This window comes from Rhinichthys klamathensis, unplaced genomic scaffold, assembly GCF_029890125.1.
Source record: "Rhinichthys klamathensis goyatoka isolate OS25496 unplaced genomic scaffold, OSU_Roscu_1.1 h1tg000058l_1, whole genome shotgun sequence".
NCBI classification, from domain to species: domain Eukaryota; kingdom Metazoa; phylum Chordata; class Actinopteri; order Cypriniformes; family Leuciscidae; genus Rhinichthys; species Rhinichthys klamathensis.
Genome location: NW_026606603.1, coordinates 1,337,966 through 1,358,995, shown reverse-complemented (window position 1 = coordinate 1,358,995; position 21,030 = coordinate 1,337,966). Strand labels below are relative to the sequence as shown.

At 36.7% G+C, this 21,030-nt stretch overlaps 1 protein-coding gene across 1 annotated transcript in view; it reads right to left on the bottom strand.

Moving 5' to 3' along the window:
* Positions 1-735: 735 nt before the first annotated feature.
* LOC130083771 (E3 ubiquitin-protein ligase TRIM39-like) overlaps positions 736-21,030 on the bottom strand; it is a 33,553-nt gene continuing 13,258 nt past the window's right edge. Inside the window, exons 6-8 of the mRNA XM_056248777.1 lie at positions 1,499-1,525; positions 1,096-1,373; positions 736-1,008 (exon numbers count right to left, since the gene is read on the bottom strand). Of these exons, the coding sequence (XP_056104752.1) occupies positions 736-1,008; positions 1,096-1,373; positions 1,499-1,525 (578 nt within the window). The remainder of the gene's footprint in view (positions 1,009-1,095; positions 1,374-1,498; positions 1,526-21,030) is intronic.

Below are 21,030 nucleotides of genomic sequence, written 5' to 3'. Positions count from 1 at the left end.
AGAAATCACAGTTATAGAATTGAACATTTGTCTTTATTCAGATGCTGCAGTTATTAAAACATAAACCAAAAATCACAATATTTCACAAATAGTTCAATGTTAACAGCTGGAGAGGAGAGAGAGAAATTTCCTTATAAAATAACATGTAGAAACTCTGGAAAGTTTGAAAATTCTGTATATTATGTAGAATTTGACCATATATTATTAAATCATATGTAACATGTTATAGTGGATTTAAAAAGCAAACAAATCTTTCTGTTGATTAATAGACTTGTGATAAATTGGCCAATCAAATGTAGCCGTGGTTAAATATTTGGTTAAACTTTAGTTTAGGGTCCAATTCTCACTATTAAAGTTTCTTATTACCAGGATATTAGCTGTTTATTAGTACTTATAAAGCACATATTAATGCCTTAATCCACCCAATACCTAAACTTAACAACGTACTACTTATTAATAAACAGTAATTAGGAGCTTATTGAGGCAAAAGTTCTTAATAGTAAGAGTTGGACCCTAATCTAAAGCGTGACCACACGTTTTTTCACACAACATCACAAATATTTAATTATAGTTGATGTTTTTTTTTTTTTGAGGGCCTGCAAATATTTGTTTATAAAGTTATATATAGTTTTTTTTTTGCACTTTTTGTCTATCAAACTTTTATTTACTTTTTCAAAAAAACAGCAATCTTTTCAGATTATTATTATTATTATTATCTTTTTTTTATTTTTTATTTTAACTGACAGGGGTGATGATCAGTGGGTTTGAGTTTTTACCTGCATCATTATCGCATGGGTTAAAATACGGATAGAGTTTCTCACTGAAAGTCTGACCAGTGAAAGAGTAGATATGAGATCTGGACTTCACGTCATAAAAAGAGACCAGACCCTCCTCATAATCCACAAACACACCAACCTTCTCAGGTTTCACTCTCAGAGGGAAAATAACCAATGGACTATCAAGAACTACATATACATCCTCATTCTCATTCTCAATCTCATCCACATCCTCATCCTCATTCTCATCCTTATTCTCATTCTCACTCTTATCCTCATTCTCATTCTCATCATCCTCATTCTCATTCAGACCCAGAACCCAGTATCCATTCTCAGGACTCGGGATACTGCTGTCCCCCTTCCTGTTAATGGATTCTCTGACCACTCCTAACCTCCACTGAGTCTTTCCCGTCACCTGCACCTCATAGTAAAATCTCCCTGAACTGAATCCCTGCTTTGCCAGAACACAACAACACTCATCAAATCTCTTTGGGTTTTCTGGGACGTCCTGCTCAATGTCTCCATCACTAACTTGTTTTCCATCATCAGACAGGATGAGATATGGATTCGCTGTATCAGGATCCAGAGTCACATCCACTGAGAGAGATCAGACATTATCAATCAACTTCAGAACAAACATTTTCAGATGTAAAGTAGCCTATATAATGCAGATTATAAAAAGTATTGGTGTATTGAAGAAAATGGTGTCAGTCACACTCTACCTGCAAACTTCTGCACAAACTCCAACCCTGTGGACACAGATGACAATATAATGAGGAATTATAGCAGTAATTTCAGTTTATCTGTATTGGAAGCATCAGTGGCGTGTGAATGTTGCTTATCCATTCATTTGTAAAACAATGCAGAATGTGTTTACAGTAAATATACTTACATTAGAGGTCTATAAGACACACATTGAGGATTTAACCGTCATACTGTGTTTGTCTCCTGTGTCCTGGCTTGGTGTTTAGGGGTCAATATGGCAAACATTTATAGAGCGATTTTATAAAAAATAAACGTTTTAATAATACAAATTATATAGGGCTATCATTTTCTTTGTTTGCGTCTCATCTATACTCATCTCAACTATGCTGTGTTTTGGGGGATATGAAGTACTATTTTTTACAAAACTCCTCAACTACACCATTAGTATGCATATGAAATATTACTTTTTATGAAAAAAAAAAAAAACACTTTAGTGATGATCAAAATTAATGACTATAATTTGTGGAAAAAAAAAAGTAATTACCATATACATCCAGCAGAGGCCCATAGAGACCCATTCATTTTCCTGGAGGTGGCTAACTGCTCTTGTGATGTATGTTTTTGTGGATATATATATTTAAACACTATAAAATACATTAAACAAGTATTTTTTTTTAATCAAAGTTCAGAATTTTTTGTTTTTGTAATCACATATTATTTATTTCAGTAATTAAATTAACTAGAAATTAATTTTAAAAAAGCAATAAGCAGATATGAAAGGAGTGAAGAGTGAACACATTCTGTGTAGCTGTCACAGATAAAGGTGTATTTTCTTTCTAAATATTTCAGTTATTTATTTATGAAAAGGTAAGCTATTTTGTTAATAACGAATGTTGTGTAATGTATTATAAATGTTTATTTGGAAATTGTATTTGAGTATCGCAGTAAATATGTATTTGTACACATATTTACTGTATACATATTTACATATATTGTATACATATTTACTCATTGGGAGCAAATTTGTTTATGCTCCCAATGAGCCAAATAATGAGAAAGAACCGAATCTCTTACCACAGCTATGCAGACGACAAACAGCTCTACTTAGCCCTATCGCCTAACGACTACAGCCCCATTGACTCCCTGTGCCAATGCATTGATGAAGTAAACAGTTGGATGTGCCAAAACTTTCTTCAGTTAAACAAAGACAAAACTGAAGTCATTGCGTTTGGAAACAAAGATGAAGTTCTCAAGGTGAATGCATACCTTGACGCTAGGGGTCTAACAACTAAAAATCAAGTCAGGAATCTTGGTGTGTCTCTAGAGTCAGACCTTAGTTTCAGTAGTCATGTCAAAGCAATAACTAAATCAGCATACTATCATCTGAAAAATATTGCAAGAATTAGATGCTTTGTTTCCAGTCAAGACTTAGAGAAACTTGTTCATGCTTTCATCACCAGCAGGGTGGATTACTGTAATGGACTCCTCACTGGCCTTCCTAAAAAGACCATAAGACAGTTGCAGCTTTCACTCTAAGCACTGAGAGTCTGCTTTTAGCTATTATGCTGGAACCAGCTTCCAGAGATCAGATGTGCTCCTACAGTAGTCATCTGTTTAGCTATGCATTTACTGAATGAGCACTGTGCCACTGTTTGTCCGACTGTTTGTACTGTATTTTATATATATATATTATTTTTAATTTTTTTATTCTAAACTGATTTAATGATTCTTATTTATTTTGATTATTTTAATTTCTTTATTCTAAACTGTTTTAATTATAATAATTTCTTCTAGTAAAGCACTTTGAATTACCATTGTGTATGAAATGTGCTAAATGAATAAACTTGCCTTGCCTAAATTGGTAATAGCGACACCTACAGGTGAACAATGTGTAGTGTTACAACCTGTCATGTGATTTAGCTAGCGGTGAATATCAGAACCACGAGGAGATGTACATGAACTAAGAAGTGTCAGAACGAGAAGAATATGTGCTTGGAAAATATTTCAGGAGCCGCCACTGGCATGTCACGTGACCTGTCAGTGGTCTGCCTTTGCCAAGTTTCAGAAACCAGTGATTATTGGCAGTTTTTGTGTTTTGTGTTCCTCCCTTTCTAGCTAATTTATTATGCAACTGTTGATATGATTATGTTCTTTGTTATGATTGATGTTTTGGGGACGGTTATCCCAATTAAACCAGTCAAATGGCCATGATCAGACTGGGAGCTTACTGACGCTTTGCTCGACGCTCATGGAGTCAGCCGCGGTTGATCAGCGAGTATAACGCGTTGCCTGACACTCTCGCTGCAAGGAAATAATTTGTTTTCTTTTTAAGAATATAATCTCATTCATCCATTCTTTAGTATAATTGATGTTTTGGGGACTGTTATCCCAATTAAACCAGTCAAATGGCCGTGATCACACTGGCAGCTTACTGACACTTTGCTCGACGCTCATGGAGTCAGCCGCGGCTGATCTGGATGAGCGTCCAGCAAAGCGTCAGTAGCTGCCAGTGTGATCATAACAGTCCCCAAAACATCAATTATAATGAATAGATGCATGAGATTATATTCTTAATAAGAAAACAAATTATTTCCGTGCAGCGAGGGTGTCAGGCAACAGGTTATACTCGCAGATCAGCCGCGGCTGGTCATCAAAAATCAATGGTTTCTGAAATTTGGCAAAGGCAGACTGCCAGAAACAACTAGCCAGCCACTGACAGGTCACGTGACATGCCAGTAGCGGCTCCTGCCAGCCAGCTGAAGATTGAACCACTACTATTAATGTGGCCACACATTTTTTGGAGCCCATTACGGGTTACCATTACACATGTACACAGATAAAAAAAACTTTTTCAATTACATCCTTCCCTTGTCGTTTAAGTAATACTGCTTTATCACGAGTTTACATGGATAGAACTTTACTGGTGTAATAGTGTGGGATTTCCGCTTAATTTTGTTATCCTTTTATGGGAATGCGTAATTATAATAATTAGGGACTGTCTATTTAAATGCGTGTGAAGGAAACGTTAGAACGTAGGCTGTGTCACGCCCGCCCTTCTTCCTGTTCCGTAGTTGACTTGAGGTAGGTGGCTGATTTGTTATGCCCAGTATCGTTTGTTTCGGTGTTTATAGAATTGGTTTGTCTTATTTCATTTTGAAGTTGTCACTGGAGCCGTTCCTGTTAAAGTCTCCTGGGAGACGGGTCAAGCACTCGATGAAAGCTTTTAGGTATGAAGGCTATCGCAATGTTATGTTCTTGTTAAGCTCAGTTAAACTTTCTATAGGGCTTGGGCGTCGTGACGTCATTACTCGGCGTGGCCGCCATGTTGATTGCCTCCTTTACTGCTACTCGGACTACTGAGCACTGTTTGTAGATGTACACCCTCTCAGTCGTGTGTCTTAATTTGATTAATTTGGCGTTACTATTTCACACCACAAACAAGGTACTGTACCGATATTAAAATGTGACGTGAACACACTGCAGATCACTGATTGGTCAGACAGAATCGTCACTACCAGCGTCATTGTATTTGCGAGACATCAAACCCGCTAGATTTAAATAGCCTGTAACAGCCAGCGCTGTAGCACCTGCTTTAAAACTACTTGCTTGACGAAAAAAGAAAGAAAGAAAACTTCCAAAAAAGAAGAGGCTGAATCGTGGTCAGTGGACGAAGTGCAGACGTTCGTCTCGTTGGTTGCCGAGGAGTGGATAAACTATAACGGTCAGACTATAATCCCACCCACTTTGAAGCGGTACTAACTGCAGTGGAAGAGCAAACCGTGCTAAAGCGAACCGAGCCGTGCCGAGCCGAGTCGGACCACGCAGTGGAAAAGTGAAGCGAGCCGAACCGTACTGAGCCGTACCAGCAGTGGAAAAGCGCCATATGTTGGAAATTTCATATGGATCCAAATCGTTAATAGTGCCGATTTTGTCCACATACCGGTTCCTGGCTTCCCTATTTAACTTATCTCGGTAAATTCCACATCCTTTTAGGGATTTTAACATCTTTTTTCTTTCTTGTCTTTCTCCCAACTTTGCTTCTTCTCCTCGTTCGCCTTGCTGTATATTTACATTCGTGAGGCCATCAACATGGCCGCCACGTCCCAGAATGCAACGTGGCACCCAAGCCCTACTGTCTGTTTTGAGTGGAACATTTGCGAAGGCATTTGAACATCCTGTTGTTCGTTGATCCGTGGAGTTGAGTAGGCCTATGTATGATTTGGTTATTGTTTTAAATTAAATAGATGAGAGTTTTTCTGATTATGTTTCGTTTTGCCGCCTTCCACAGCTCATGCGGTGGATATCAAAGGGTTGCGCTGCTGTTTTTCTTTAACTTGGTTTACTTTTTGTCTAATTATATTATGATTGTGTTTTCATTTTGTTATCTCTGTTTTGTGGTTTTGGTTTGACCTGTTTGAATTGAACATTTAGGTTGATTTCGGAGTGCGTCCTCTATCTACAAGTCATTTATGGTATTTTGTTTTCTTTTTTTCTCTTATGTTGAATGAGTGATTGATTATTTGTACAGTTTAATTAATTTGTACCAGACCCACTAACTTCTCTCCATTTTTTCTAGTTTGAGCCAAGGCTCACATGTGGTTGAGAGCACGATTTTTTTCAGCTAGTTTGCCAACCCTAAGGCAAGCTTTAGCCTTGTAGCAGCTTTTTTTTTTATTAACTTTTTATATTCATATCTTTTGGTGGGGAAGTGTGGGATTACAAATTTAAGAATCTGTTTAAGATCTGCTGATCAATCAATTAATCAATCAATCTTTTCAAATGCGGATTGATTAATTGATTTAATCTGTTTAAGATCTGCTGATCTTATGTCCTTACATAACATAACATGAAAAACTAAGGTAGTGTACATTGAATTTAGCATTTAAGGTTATGATGATGATGATATTAGCTGTTAAGCAAAGTTTCTAGCAAGAGATCCCTGCCAGTCCTGTTCTCTCTACTGTAAATTAAATGAGTCAGATTACTGAGACTCTCACCTTTTGTCTTTAACCCTCTGGGGTCTAAGGTGTTTTTGGGGTCCTTGAGATGTTTTGACATACTCTGACATTTGTGCTTTTTTCAGTTGCTTATAAACATATTAATGGCAAAGGTGTAATTACACTCTATTTAGCACAAACAGGGCTACCATAATATGTTATCAACATGCATGTACATTTTTGTATTTTTGAGAGAATATTGTTTATGCGTGGTTATTGAAAAAACTAAAACTTAAAGTTTCTGAAATAAGGCCAAAAAACACATACTAAATATGTGTCCACAAGACTTTTGACTAATGGATGTTGTCGCCTAGAGTTTTTTCTTCAAATTGATCTGAAAATCATCCTGCCTTATCATTCACATAAAACAATAGATTGGTTTAAATTTAAAAATGACACTTTTTGTTTGGAAAGGCAATATGCGCAGGGGTGTGACCTGCTGTGATTCACACCTGAGAAGACAATGGGCCCGCATAATGAGCGCATAATGGGGCTGCATACTAATGACCCTTTCATTCAGGTGTGTTACTGAGCCACAAGAATGCAATGACATAATATATATAATACAAAATTGGTTCACAGTTCCACTTATTTATTTATTTTTCAAATTGTGCTTGCAAATTGTATAATATCAAATGTAAAAATTTCTAGTAATTGTGCAGTTAATTATCATACTGTTTTTACAGAAAGTTTGGGAATATATCCCAAATGTGTCACTAATAAAACACAATACAAATAATTTAAAGAGGAGGCTTATATTGAGCTTTTAAGATTTACCTAAGATTTATTGAGACTGTCCTCCTCCGAAAAACGACCCCATATGTCGTTTGTACATGCAGCGTATTACGACCTATAGTGGCGTTTTAAAATGAAGCGCCCTCTAGCAGTCTTATATATGACAGTCTCGTTTATCGGGTGTGTCGTCATCAAATGACCTTTGACTGTCGTTACCAATAAAAACAAAATGCGGCAAGAAAAAGAATGTCCCTGACCGCCGTAATCAATATCTGTTTTATTTTATTTAAAGATCTATTTAATGTATCGTTGTGACTGTCGGCAATTCATGTGTAAGTATAAGTGTAGTTTGATGTTTTTTCTTTACAAATGGGTTGCGATTGCCACTAAATGAATGTGATTTTACCACAGTATATTAGCTCGATCCTGCTAGTTAAAGCACAGTGCCCATACATTTTTACCATAGTAATTAGTTTTACTGTGGTATTTTTAGTTAAATAAGACAACGCCATGCTTTTAAGACTGTGGTTTTACTGTGGTATTTGTAGTTAAAGCAAAGTACCACAACACATACCTTGGATTTAACACAGTAACTGTAACGTTAAATTTACTGTGGTATTTGTAGTTAAAGCACAGTAACTTGCATGCTTTTACCACAATAACTGTTTTTACTGTCTACTATTTGTAGTTAGAGCACATGAGTAACCACAGCACTTACCATGGTTTTACCAGAGTAACTGTCGTTTTACTGTGGTATTTGTAGTTGAAACAGTAACAAATCACTTGCCATGGTTTTACTACAGTAACCATAGTTTTACTGTGGTGTTTGTAGTTGAAACAGTAACACAACACTTGCCATGGTTTTACCACAGTAACCATAGTTTTACTGTGGTGTTTATAGTTGAAACAGTTACACAACACTTGCCATGGTTTTACCACAATAATCACAACACTGGCCATGCCTTTAATACCTTTTTGTAATGTAATTGTAAATCAATATTCTTTTTCTGTCTTGCAGTTACTTCAGATCACATACTCCTCCATCTCCATCTCCCACAACAACCTGTAATCCAACAGCTCTTTTAAGAGGCCATCTCTCGCAAAAACTCACTTTCTGTCTGTCTCTCTCTCTCTCTCTCTCTCTCTCTCTCTCTCTCTCTCTCTCTCTCTCTCTCTCTCTCTCTCTCTCTCTCTCTCTCTCTCTCTCTCTCTCTCTCTCTCTCTCTCTCTCTCTCAGTTTTTTTTAACTGTAATTAATTTACACATTTTTTTTGCTCTCTTTCTTTCTCTTCTTCATCATGGAATATTTTTAAAAATCAAAATTTGATCAATTCTGTCAGAAAGCTGCTATTAACAGGGAACTTGAACTCAAAGCTCCCAGTGCTGATCTTGAAGAAGCTGCCAGGGAGGCTGAACAGGTCCTTCAAATTAGGTAATGTTGAACACATTTAGTTATAGCTGATTTGCTTTAATGAATGTATCCTTATTTTATGTTTTATTAACTTTCCTTAAAGTCCTTCCTCTCAAATAATTTGGTCACGGATAGTTTTTAACACACTGTCTCAACATGTATATATTTCTCTTTGTTTCAGCTGAAAAGGAAGTGCTGTCAAGGGCTTGTTAAACCTGTCTTCGTGGAGAGGGATGAATTCGGCCATCTTGTGTGTTTATGGAGATGGAAAAAAGCGGCAAAGGCAAATGTTTCCAATGGTATGTCTGTGTTGGTCTTAACCCTTGATTGAATATTACTGCAGTTACATTTTGCACAGCATTTGATGTTTCTTAAACTTTGTTTTACATACTACACTACCCCATCAGTAAGAACCCACAATAAAGCGTCATGTTGATGTAGTAATAGGTCATACAATTGACCAAGTCAGCAAATTCATATGATATTATGCAAGTGCACTCGTACAAAATTCTATGACTTTTACTCCAGCTGCTGTCATTGGCCATTGCCTCAACTCTCTTGCAGATTGTAAGTAGTTGGACCGTTTATATCAGAAAGTTCATATCAAGTCCATTGTATTCTTTATTAACCTTTACATATTGGCGCCGTCTCTTCTCGTACCAACAGTACATGATATTTTTCCACATGTTGATTTTTATTGACCACATCTGTTTAAGAAGCAAGAGTCTGGAAATGCTAGTTTAACAAGTTACGTGACACATCAGATCTTCAAAGAACTTGTCCTAATCAGATCACTTAAACAATTAGTTCACCCAAAAATGAAAATTCTGTCAGTAATTGCTCACCCTCATGTTGTTCCAACCCGTAAGACTTTCATTCATCTTCAGAACACAAATTAAGATATTTTTGATTAAATCTGAGAGCTGTCTCACTCCTCCATAGAAGCTAAGGGATCGAAACTTGCCAGCCTAGAAAGTTAGAAAAGACAATGTTTAAAATAGTCCAAGTGACTACAGTGGCTCAACCTTGAGTTTATCCAGCGACGAGAATACTTTTTGTGCGCAAAAATAACGACTCATTTAACTCTTCATTTTCTTCTCTGTGGGCCTCTGAGTGAGTTTACGTAGTGTAACAGCGCAGCGCTTCTGTGTTGTACGTCAGAACGTAGGCTCGCTATTGGCCGACGCAGGTCATGTGTGTGATGCGTGTGACGTACAACACAGAAGCGCTGCGCTGTTACACTACGTGGCTCACTCAGAGGCCCACACAGAAGAAAATGAAGAATTAAATAAAGTCATTATTTTTGCTTGTTTTTGCACACAAAAAGTATTCTTGTGGCTTGATAAACTTATGGTTGATTGACGAAAGTCTTACGGGGTTGGAACTTGGAACAACATGAGAGTGAGTAATTACTGACAGAATTGTCATTTTTGGGTGAACTAACCCTTTAAGTTCGTTCATCACACCAATAACAATAACTATAATGATAACTATTTTAACATCCACAACAAACGGTTAAAGTTGGATAGATCCTGATTGGTTGTCAGTGTTTTTATAGTTCATCATGTGATTTAATAAAATTCTCTTTTGTCCTTTCTTGCAGGATTTGTCACAAATTACTTAGTCCTGCTCCATCAGCTCTCTACAATATCAAACTCCATCAGCTCTCTACAATATCAAGCCCAATGGCTCTTTTAAGACCCAACCCATCCAAAAGCTTCCACATCGCTCTCTGTCTTGTGTGGCACATCTGCTCTCAGCCCTTCTTCACTCTTATTGCTAATTTCCACTCTGACCATGTCTACTTGTAATAATTTCTTTTCTACAGTGAACACTCAGATTCTACTGTGAGCACTCCTGTCACCATCCCTCCCACTGTATTCTACTTGCCAACACAGAGAAAGAGGGCGGGAATGGTAATGTAAAAATAACCTATTTTCTTTCTTTTTAATATTATTTCCTTAATTGTTTCAACTTAATGTTATTGAATTGCATAATATGTAATTATATAAATATATATATATATATATATATAAATTTATTACATGGCTTGGTTGAATTCTAATGTAGAATGCGGTCTGTTGTTTCTTGAAAACAGACCGCTGCTAAGTATAACACACCGTTGCCATGAAAAACAGAGCGTTGCAATGGATTCTAACCGTAGAGACGTAGCGCTAAACGCTATTTTCTTTAGCGGAAGCAATACAATCATTTTTAAATCAATAAACCTTTTTAAATCAATATTTTGAGTCAAATTATTGATATATTTGGTATGTAGCCATGTAATAAGCGGGATAATGTCCCTTACACATTATCCCTTACATATATCATTCCAGTTCAGTTTTCTCCATCCATCTGAAATGCCAATCAAAATTACATGTTAAATACTATTCATTGTTGTTTTAAAGGGGTTTCGGTTACATATCAGTTACTTTATCAATCAGTGTTTTTTTTAAGAGTTTTCTATTTTTCACTATAATTGATTACCTCAATGCAGATATTTTTTTATATAACCAACCTATTTTTTTGTTTTCTTTTCTACATAGTGGCGCAAACTGGAGGAGTACCTGTGTGACAGAGGATGCTGTGCTGGGCGCTTATCTTTGTATTTAAACAGTTTGACATATAAATAAACAATGGGAAATTACTACAAATTGTGTCCATTCATTATGCTTTTTTTGAGCTTTTTTTTTTTTATTCCTATATTTATACTAGCTAATAATGGTAATGGGGTCCATTTCCTGGAAACACAGAAGTGATTAAATAATTATGTACCTTTAATACATTGTAAATGTTATAGAATTACTTCATTTGAATAGTAGCTGAACTTATCTTTGTTTAAGAAATACTGAATGCTTGAATAATTATCAGAGGATGTAAGCAAATGAAACTTTTTGAATTATTTTAATACTTATTTGTCATACAGTATCCAACTGCAACATTTTTCTATTGCGTGTAATCTATTGGTGCATCGGGTTATGCAATGCAATCTGTCATTTTAGTTTTATATTTAATGGGGACAAATAAATGTTTAATTTGTCCATTCACCACAAGAACCTGGAAGATCCTGTCATAAATGACCATATATGGACAAGTAAGTGTGACGCATCTGCTCAACTGGGTTGTCATTGGCTTTGACATTTCCTTGGCATCTAGAGGACTGGCTGTGGTTGGACAATCTTTAAACCCATATTACTAAACGTTTAATGTTGCAAAGTACGTTTTGCTGTTATAATTACGTCAGTAATACATAAAGTTAACAATGTGGTGTTGAGTTGTTGTGAGAAATTACCCCTTTACCGAGATCCTAACCCTAACCCTAAGTATAAGTTAACTGAACTACAAACAAAGACTATTGCCAAATAGCTTATAATGATAGAGGCTCATGGGTAATGTAGTTTAAAACGTTTAATAAAGAAATTTTTAAAAAATACTATCTTTACTGAACATAGGGATATCTAATCATGGTCATTGTGAAAACCTCTAAGAAATATTTGAGAGGCAGGCTAAAATTTGGTATTTTACTATAAGCACTTTTTAAAACGCCTTTATACCACCTTTTCATATATATATATATGATTTTTTTTAAAGTGAAGTCAACATCATTATGTAAACATAGCATAAGAAGTGTTGACAATAAACAAAGACATCAATTTAAACAACCAATACACTTGTGACACTTCATTGTACAACATTGTTTTACTGAATGGCATACTGTCCAAGTACACACAGTGTGTAACTTATGGCTCAAAAGTCTTAACAAAAAATAAATGCACTGCAAAGCATCATAATGTAAAAGTTCTGGACATCAGAAATTTGAATGCTCATCCTGCTTATAGTACTGGATCCATGTTGATCTTTCCCTGGTACATCATCCTCAGTGTGCCTGAAGTGCCCATTACAATATAGCCCATGCAGTCTCTTGTGATGCATCTTTCAGCCTTTCACTTCATGTAACTGAAATTTGGCATATTTACTGTATTTGACACAACATCTAAGTCCTAAAACATATACAATGGTAACATTCTAGCAAATGATTGTCCCAAATGTCATTAATATGACAAATCTTCATGTCTCAATTAAAACAATCATGGTTATTATGTCTTATTACAAAATCTAATTGTATATTTACCAAACACAATCCTTAATAAATAATATTCACCATATGTTGTTATCCAACACCATGTACAAAACTATACTGGATAATACAGCATAAATACAGCTAAAGTAGCATATAAAGACTTATGATATTTGAGAGAAATAAAAAAGGGTTGTTATAATCATGATATTTATCTCCCTATCAAAATCTTCTTCCATGTATATAAATAATATTCACCATATGTTTTTATCCAACACCATGTACAAAACTTTACTGGATAATACAGCATAAATACAGCTAAAGTAGCATATAAAGACTTATGATATTTGAGAGAAATAAAAAAGGGTTGTTATAATCATGATATTTATCTCCCCATCAAAATATTCTTCCATGTATATAAGCAATTTGCAATTGTTATCGAGCACAGTACAGTACAAATGATGGACAAAAGATGTGATCAAATCAAATAATTTTATTGTCACAAAACCATGAACCCAAGTGTGTACAGGTGATGAAATTCTTTTTTGCAAACTCTGCAGAATGACAGTATGGATGACAAGTATAGAATATTTACACAACACATACAGTATTAATATGCACAGTATATGTTAGGGACTCAATACAAGTAGAGAACAATATATGGTACAATATTATACTATACACAGATTGAAAAATGAAAAAAAATAACAAACAAAATAATCACAGTATACATATACAGTGCAGTACGGTATGAATGAGTGAAAATAGAATGTCAGGGTCCAGAATAATACTGAGTAAGAGTCCAGTCAGTGTAATTGAAAAAATGTAGAGCATATGAGGTTGGGGGGTGGGGGTTGCTGTGTGTTTTACTGGTATGAGTCCAGTCTGCTGGTGCGGGTTCTACGATAACCTCTGCCTGATGGTAACGGTGAGAGCAGTCCATGGCTCGGGTGTCTGGATTCTCCGTGCTTTCCTCACACACACCTGTAGGAAGGGAAGTTTCCTCACACACTCCCTTGTCCTGGAGGGAGGGAAGCTCACCTTCAACAGTGTTCTGTGCAGTTCGTAGAGCTTTGCAGTGATGCAGCCAGTCAGGATCCTCTCCACAGTGTAAAATTGAGGGTTGATTTGAGGGTTTTGGTGCTCACACTGAACTTCCTCAGCTGTCTGAGGAAGAAAAGACACTGATGAGCCTTCTTCAGCACAGCATCAGGGTGGATGGGTGAAGGTCTAACCAAAGAAAATATGTATTTAGGAGGTGGTAAATCAGCAAACCATATATAATAGTATTATTTAAAATTGTTGCACTAGACCAGGGGTAGGCAAGTTCGGTCCTAGAGAGCCACTGTCCTGCAGAATTTAGTTCCAACCCTAATCAAACACACCTGAACAAGCTAATCAATGTCTTCAGGATTACTAAGGCTATAGGCAGGTGAGGTTTTTCTGAGTGTTGGAGCCAAACTCTGCAGGACAGCGGCTCTCTAGGACCGAACTTGCCTTCCCCTGCACTAGACTTACCATTGATTCCATGGGCCGTAACTCTGACCTGTCAATGTAGAGCTGGAATGTATTCTTCACAGTGGATAACTGATGCAGTGCTGCACTTGGTGGCCACAGAATCGTCTCCTGTCAACAAAAACTCCATCTCTGGCCTCAGACCCATTTCTCCTTAGTCTGGACCATGTGAACTGACCAACTGCGTGAAGACGGACCTGAGCATTGAGTGTGTTCAGTGCCAGCTATCGGCTCCTCTACCTCTTGATGTAGTCTTTCTGTACAAGTAGAAAATGAGAACATAATACAAGCAGTCATAACAAATTAATAATGTATTTAAAACTAGTGCAACATGCCTATTTCTTCATCAACTGGCTTCATCCTCCTTCAAACAATCAGACAAAACAACAATTTAATAATAACTCCAGAAAAACTGTCAGTACTCACCATATAAAGTAGTTTCCAGCTATAAACATGTATGTATGAGTATCTATGAATACATGAGAAGGCCATGTTCATTTCTCATCCCCAACAGAACTGGTTGTCCTGGTGAATACTGGTTTGCATGGCTTGCTCTTTTTCAGCTGTAAAACAAGAAATGTCTATTGAACCCATGTTTAAATACTATTGTTGTTTAAACATGTACATTAAGACAGGAACTGAGATGGGTGTAAGTTTTAATAATGAGAGAAAGGTGGTACTAGAAAAAGCTGTATCTTCAATAGCAAGCTATATTAATAAATGAATTCCTTTAAACATGATTACTTGCTGCCAGTATTGTTGTAAGCAGTTTAAAGGCCTCTTCACGCAAAGGATGAGCCCACACTGCAGCTATTTAACATATAACGACACAGAGGAACAATTTCGTTGGAATCACTTTCAGAAATGTTGTTTTTTTCCAGCTGATGAACTATAAAAATTTTGACAGCCAATCAGAATCTACTCGACTTTAAAAAGCTTAAGCACTTAAAATGTCAGACAACATTACCACAGCACGCACTTTTGATAATAAACAGAACTTTATCGTCCGTTTGTTGTGGATGTTAGAATATTTATCATTATAGTTATTGTTATTGGTGTTATGAACGAACTTAAAGGGTTAGTTCACCCAAAAATGACAATTCTGTCAGTAATTACTCACTCTCATGTTGTTCCAAGTTCCAACCCCGTAAGACTTTCGTCAATCAACCATAAGTTTATCAAGCCACAAGAATACTTTTTGTGTGCAAAAACAAGCAAAAATAATGACTTTATTCAACTCTTCATTTTCTTCTGTGTGGGCCTCTGAGTGAGCCACGTAGTGTAACAGCGCAGCGCTTCTGTGTTGTACGTCACACGCATCACACACATGACCTGCGTCGGCCAATAGCGAGCCTACATTCTGACGTACAACACAGAAGCGCTGCGCTGTTACACTATGTAAACTCACTCAGAGGCCCACAGAGAAGAAAATGAAGAATTAAATGAGTCGTTATTTTTGCGCACAAAAAGTATTCTCGTCGCTGGATAAACTCAAGGTTGAGCCACTGTAGTCACTTGGACTATTTTAAACATTGTCTTTTCTAACTTTCTAGGCTGGCAAGTTTCGATCCCTTAGCTTCTATGGAGGAGTGAGACAGCTCTCAGATTTAATCAAAAATATCTTAATTTGTGTTCTGAAGATGAATGAAAGTCTTACGGGTTGGAACAACATGAGGGTGAGCAATTACTGACAGAATTTTCATTTTTGGGTGAACTAATTGTTTAAGTGATCTGATTAGGACAAGTTCTTTGAAGATCTGATGTGTCACGTAACTTGTTAAACTAGCATTTCCAGACTCTTGCTTCTTAAACAGATGTGGTCAATAAAAATCAACATGTGGAAAGATATCATGTACTGTTGGTACGAGAAGAGACGGCGCCAATATGTAAAGGTTAATAAAGAATACAATGGACTTGATATGAACTTTCTGATATAAACGGTCCAACTTCTTACAATCTGCAAGAGAGTTGAGGCAATGGCCAATGACAGCAGCTGGAGTAAAAGTCATAGAATTTTGTACGAGTGCACTTGCATAATATCATATGAATTTGCTGACTTGGTCAATTGTATGAACTATTACTACATCAACATGACGCTTCATTGTGGGTTCTTACTGATGGGGTAGTGTAGTATGTAAAACAAAGTTTAAGAAACATCAAATGCTGTGCAAAATGTAACTGCAGTAATATTCAATCAAGGGTTAAGACCAACACAGACATACCATTGGAAACATTTGCCTTTGCCGCTTTTTTCCATCTCCATAAACACACAAGATGGCCGAATTCATCCCTCTCCACGAAAACAGGTTTACCAAGCCCTTGACAGCACTTCCTTTTCAGCTGAAACAAAGAGAAATATATACATGTTGAGACAGTGTGTTAAAAATGATCCGTGACCAAATTATTTGAGAGGAAGGACTTTAAGGAAAGTTAATAAAACATAAAATAAGGATACATTCATTAAAGCAAATCAGCTATAACTAAATGTGTTCAACATTACCTAATTTGAAGGACCTGTTCAGCCTCCCTGGCAGCTTCTTCAAGATCAGCACTGGGAGCTTTGAGTTCAAGTTCCCTGTTAATAGCAGCTTTCTGACAGAATTGATCAAATTTTGATTTTTAAAAATATTCCATGATGAAGAAGAGAAAGAAAGAGAGCAAAAAAAAATGTGTACATTAATTACAGTTAAAAAAAACTGAGAGAGAGAGAGAGAGAGAGAGAGAGAGAGAGAGAGAGAGAGAGAGAGACAGACAGAAAGTGAGTTTTTGCGAGAGATGGCCTCTTAAAAGAGCTGTTGGATTAAAGGTTGTTGTGGGAGATGGAGATGGAGAAGTATGTGATCTGAAGTAACTGCAAGACAGAAAAAGAATATTGAATTACAATTACATTACAAAAAGGTATTAAATGCATGGCCAGTGTTGTGATTATTGTGGTAAAACCATGGCAAGTGTTGTGTTACTGTTTCAACTATAAACACCACAGTAAAACTATGGTTACTGTGGTAAAACCATGGTAAGTGTTGTGTTACTGTTTCAACTACAAATACCACAGTAAAACTGTGGTTACTGTGGTAAAACCATGGCAAGTGCTGTGGTTACTGTGCTTTACCTACAAATAGTAGACAGTAAAAACACAGACTGTGGTAAAATCATGGTAAATTACTGTGTTTAATTACAAATACCACATTACAACTACAGTAACTGGTAAAAAAAAACATGTTAAGTCTTGTGTTACTGTGCTTTAACTACAATAGTACACAATACAAACACAGTTACTGTGGTAAAAGCATTGTAAGTGTGGTTACCGTGGTTACAGTTACGGTGGAAGAAGCATGGTATAACGTTACTGTGCTTTTACTACACATGACATAGGATCGACAGTTACTGGTAAAACATAGTAAATGTGTGGACTTTTTGCATGATACCTTTCCCAACACAGGCAAATTTCAATGTTTGAATGTCACAATGAAAACTAACTTTATAATGCTGGCGTGCGTTTGAATGAACGTCACACAGCTTGAAATATAAATACCGATTTGAAACACGACATCATTTAATTCATAAACACGGGACTATATACGGATGGAAACCCTACCTGTACGTGTGATGAAGTCATCAAAAAGATATATTTTATAGCAATAAACTACTTTGAATAGCTGGGAGAGTTTGACGTAAACTGGTAACGTTAGCAGGTAGATAAAAATAACCCATAATGCATCGAGGTTTATAATGCATTTCTCCATATCTCCAGCTGCCGGTAGGGGCGCAAATTTAGGAAACGCTCTTATGTGTCGTATTTGAAGGTAGTCACAAACGACCTAAATGGTCGTATGGGTTGGAGGACTTGTTGGATTTATTTATATGTAGCCTACATATATTTTTGCTATTTTAAAAAAGGTTACAATTACAACAACAATTAAAATTTTAACTACCGTAATTCCTCAAATAAAGGCCGGGGCCTTTATTTACCTGAACTGCAGATGGTAGCCGGCTTTTATTTGAAGCAGGCTTTTATTAGAGGCAGGCCTTTATTTCTAATTTGCGATCCCCGCCCGCCCGCCAGCCAAGTTTCCATGGTGACGCGTCATGCTTGGCACGTGTTCACCACAGCCAAAATAGCGCTGTATGACAGATGTAGCGCTTTTATTTCTAAATATTAACAAACTTGCTTACCATGTCATCAACTATCTTCTATTCTGACTCTCAAATCCGTGTAAGTGAGTTTGTTTTGTCGTTTAAAACCCTTTATAAATTATCTTGATCTGTAACGTGAGATGGGCACCGCAGTTCGGAGATTCCTGTTGTATTTGTTAAGTTACAGCGCGTGAATTCTTCAGTTTCTCCCGAAATACATGAAAGTAAGTGGCCGGTGAACTGGGAGAAGAATAGAGTAAACTTTATAGTTACTTACACACTGTGTATCTGATATGAATAAAACACGTCGCCAAATATATTTGAATGGATTGTTATTGCTGCTTTCATAGACACCATTGTGTATTTTACAAACTATAAATTTTTTGTTTTGCTATAAATCATATCTATTTAAATGTCTGAAACCTAAAATAAACATGTGGTTAAAAACACTGAATAGTTGTGATATATGACAAGCGCTGAGCGCGTCCGTCTTTGAGTGTACACTCATTTAAAGTGTACCTATTCACACCATTTTTTCCCCGGCCTTAATTTGAGACCGGCCTTTATTTGTCCGCGTTGACCACGCCCCCGGCCACTATCAGAGGCCCGGCGTTTATTTGAATACCGGTCTTTATTTGAGGAATTACGGTATATTTCAAATGTAATCTTTCTTTGTATATACTAAAGTATACATTTTATCATACATATTTCACAGTTGCGGATTAATTAGTTTGAATATAGCCTACAATCGAACAAACACTATAATAACATCTTAGCAAACAAGCTTATTTGATGTGGCAGTATTTTACAGTAAAAACGATATCTTGTCTTTCATATGTACCATATCGTTTTTATGATTAGGACATATAAATGTTAATTTGCAGTTTAATACGTTGCTTATACAAAAATATTTTATTTCAACATATTTCAGTCGATTTTTACTCATCTCACTATTGGAATATAATTAGGTAAAAGCTGTTCATTCATTCACACACAAAAACACGATTCATATTCAAACAGTCTTTTTGTTTACAGATACTATTTCATATCGCGATTAGCACAAAGCACTTGAAAATAAAGAATGTACCTATTCCTCAGCTGGATCTGTTGCTCCTCCAAATGAAACTACCTGCACTTCTGAGGTAATTTTTTCCAGGATTATTATTAAGATAGTATTATTCCTCACAGCGTCGTAAATCTGAGTCTCTTTCGGTGGATTATCCAGCTGATGTGTGGGCGTGGATCGCCTCAGAGCATTTGTGTTTGAATAGAGCGCGCGCTGTGGGCGTGGTCAAATTAACTTTAAAGGGTCATGAAACCCTAAACCAAATTTTCTGAGATTTTAACAGAGGTATGTGTGTTGAACAACATTGAAGACAATGTTAGCATCTGTTAGATTTAATAGTAGGGCGAAAATGGTTAAATTTTAGTTTTTTCCAGCTATTTTCGTCTTCCGGGTTTAAAATCTTCATCGCAGGCTGTGACGTGGCAGTGCACAGTGTAGTGCGTTGATGACTCATCGGTGTCTCATAATTATTAATGAGACTGAGTTTTTATATCCTATGAGAAGACACGGTCTCTTAATTATTCATGACACCACGTGGATCTTTCCACAGACATGTCAAACTGTGATATCGCTTAGTAAAGGAGAGAGACCATCATGGGACGCAAGTGCCGCAAACATTTTACCCGAGAGAGCTTCGAGAATTGGAGAATGGTGGACTTCGGCCTTGTCGATGACCAATGCAAGTTACGTCTTGTGAGTAATGCGGTACCAAGTCCTGAGGACTTTTCTATCCCTTCAGAGTGTGTCTAAAATGTAACCCTGGTCATTTTACTTGCCTTTTGTTAAATAAGCGGTCGTTATGAACCTTTTAGATATTTCGATAATATATCAATTGTATGCTTAATGCGGGAGACTTGTGAATGTGTAGTGTTGACGTGCGGGCAGGGCGACACCGTGTTGTGTGTGTGTGTACGTGCAGGCAGGCGAGCCTGCGAAATGATTCGGGGTTTAGAGAGAGAAGCGGTAGGATGTGTGTTTGGACGAACGACTGAAAACTCTGAGATTATTGTTCATTATTGATCGTACATTGTACAGAGGTCAAAATTATTGTACAAATACGATAATTATCGTACATCTGGCAACACTGCTGGCTGATGACAGTTCCCCCTCTCCCCTGCCGTGCTACACCCACTCCCTCCCTTCTTCTCAAAGCCATCCACGCCCATTTAAGTTGCATTTTTCAAAAAGATTATGAGCTAGACTTGAGCTGATAGAGGGGGGTTTCATGACCCTTTAATGAGCTGAGACGAGAACGACTATCATCTCTCTCTTTTCGTACAGATTACATAAAATGAGAAAATTAGTTTTTTATATAAATTACTTCATTTAAAAGAAGATAATTCAGGCTTCATGCCTGTGTGCCTGTATACCTGTTTGACTGAGTATTTGCAGAGTTACAGTTCATTTTTCGGACGCGTTTCAGAAGGGACTTCACTGACAGAGAGAACGCAGAACGCGCATCATGTTTATTTTTCTTTATTAGGCGAAAAGCACAACACTTTGTTTTTATTATGAGGTTCCACAAAAAAAATACAAACTTAACAGGATCGAATGATGTACAACACTTATATGTAAGATCAAAATCAACAGAGTAATTTGAGTCTCTTTTGCAC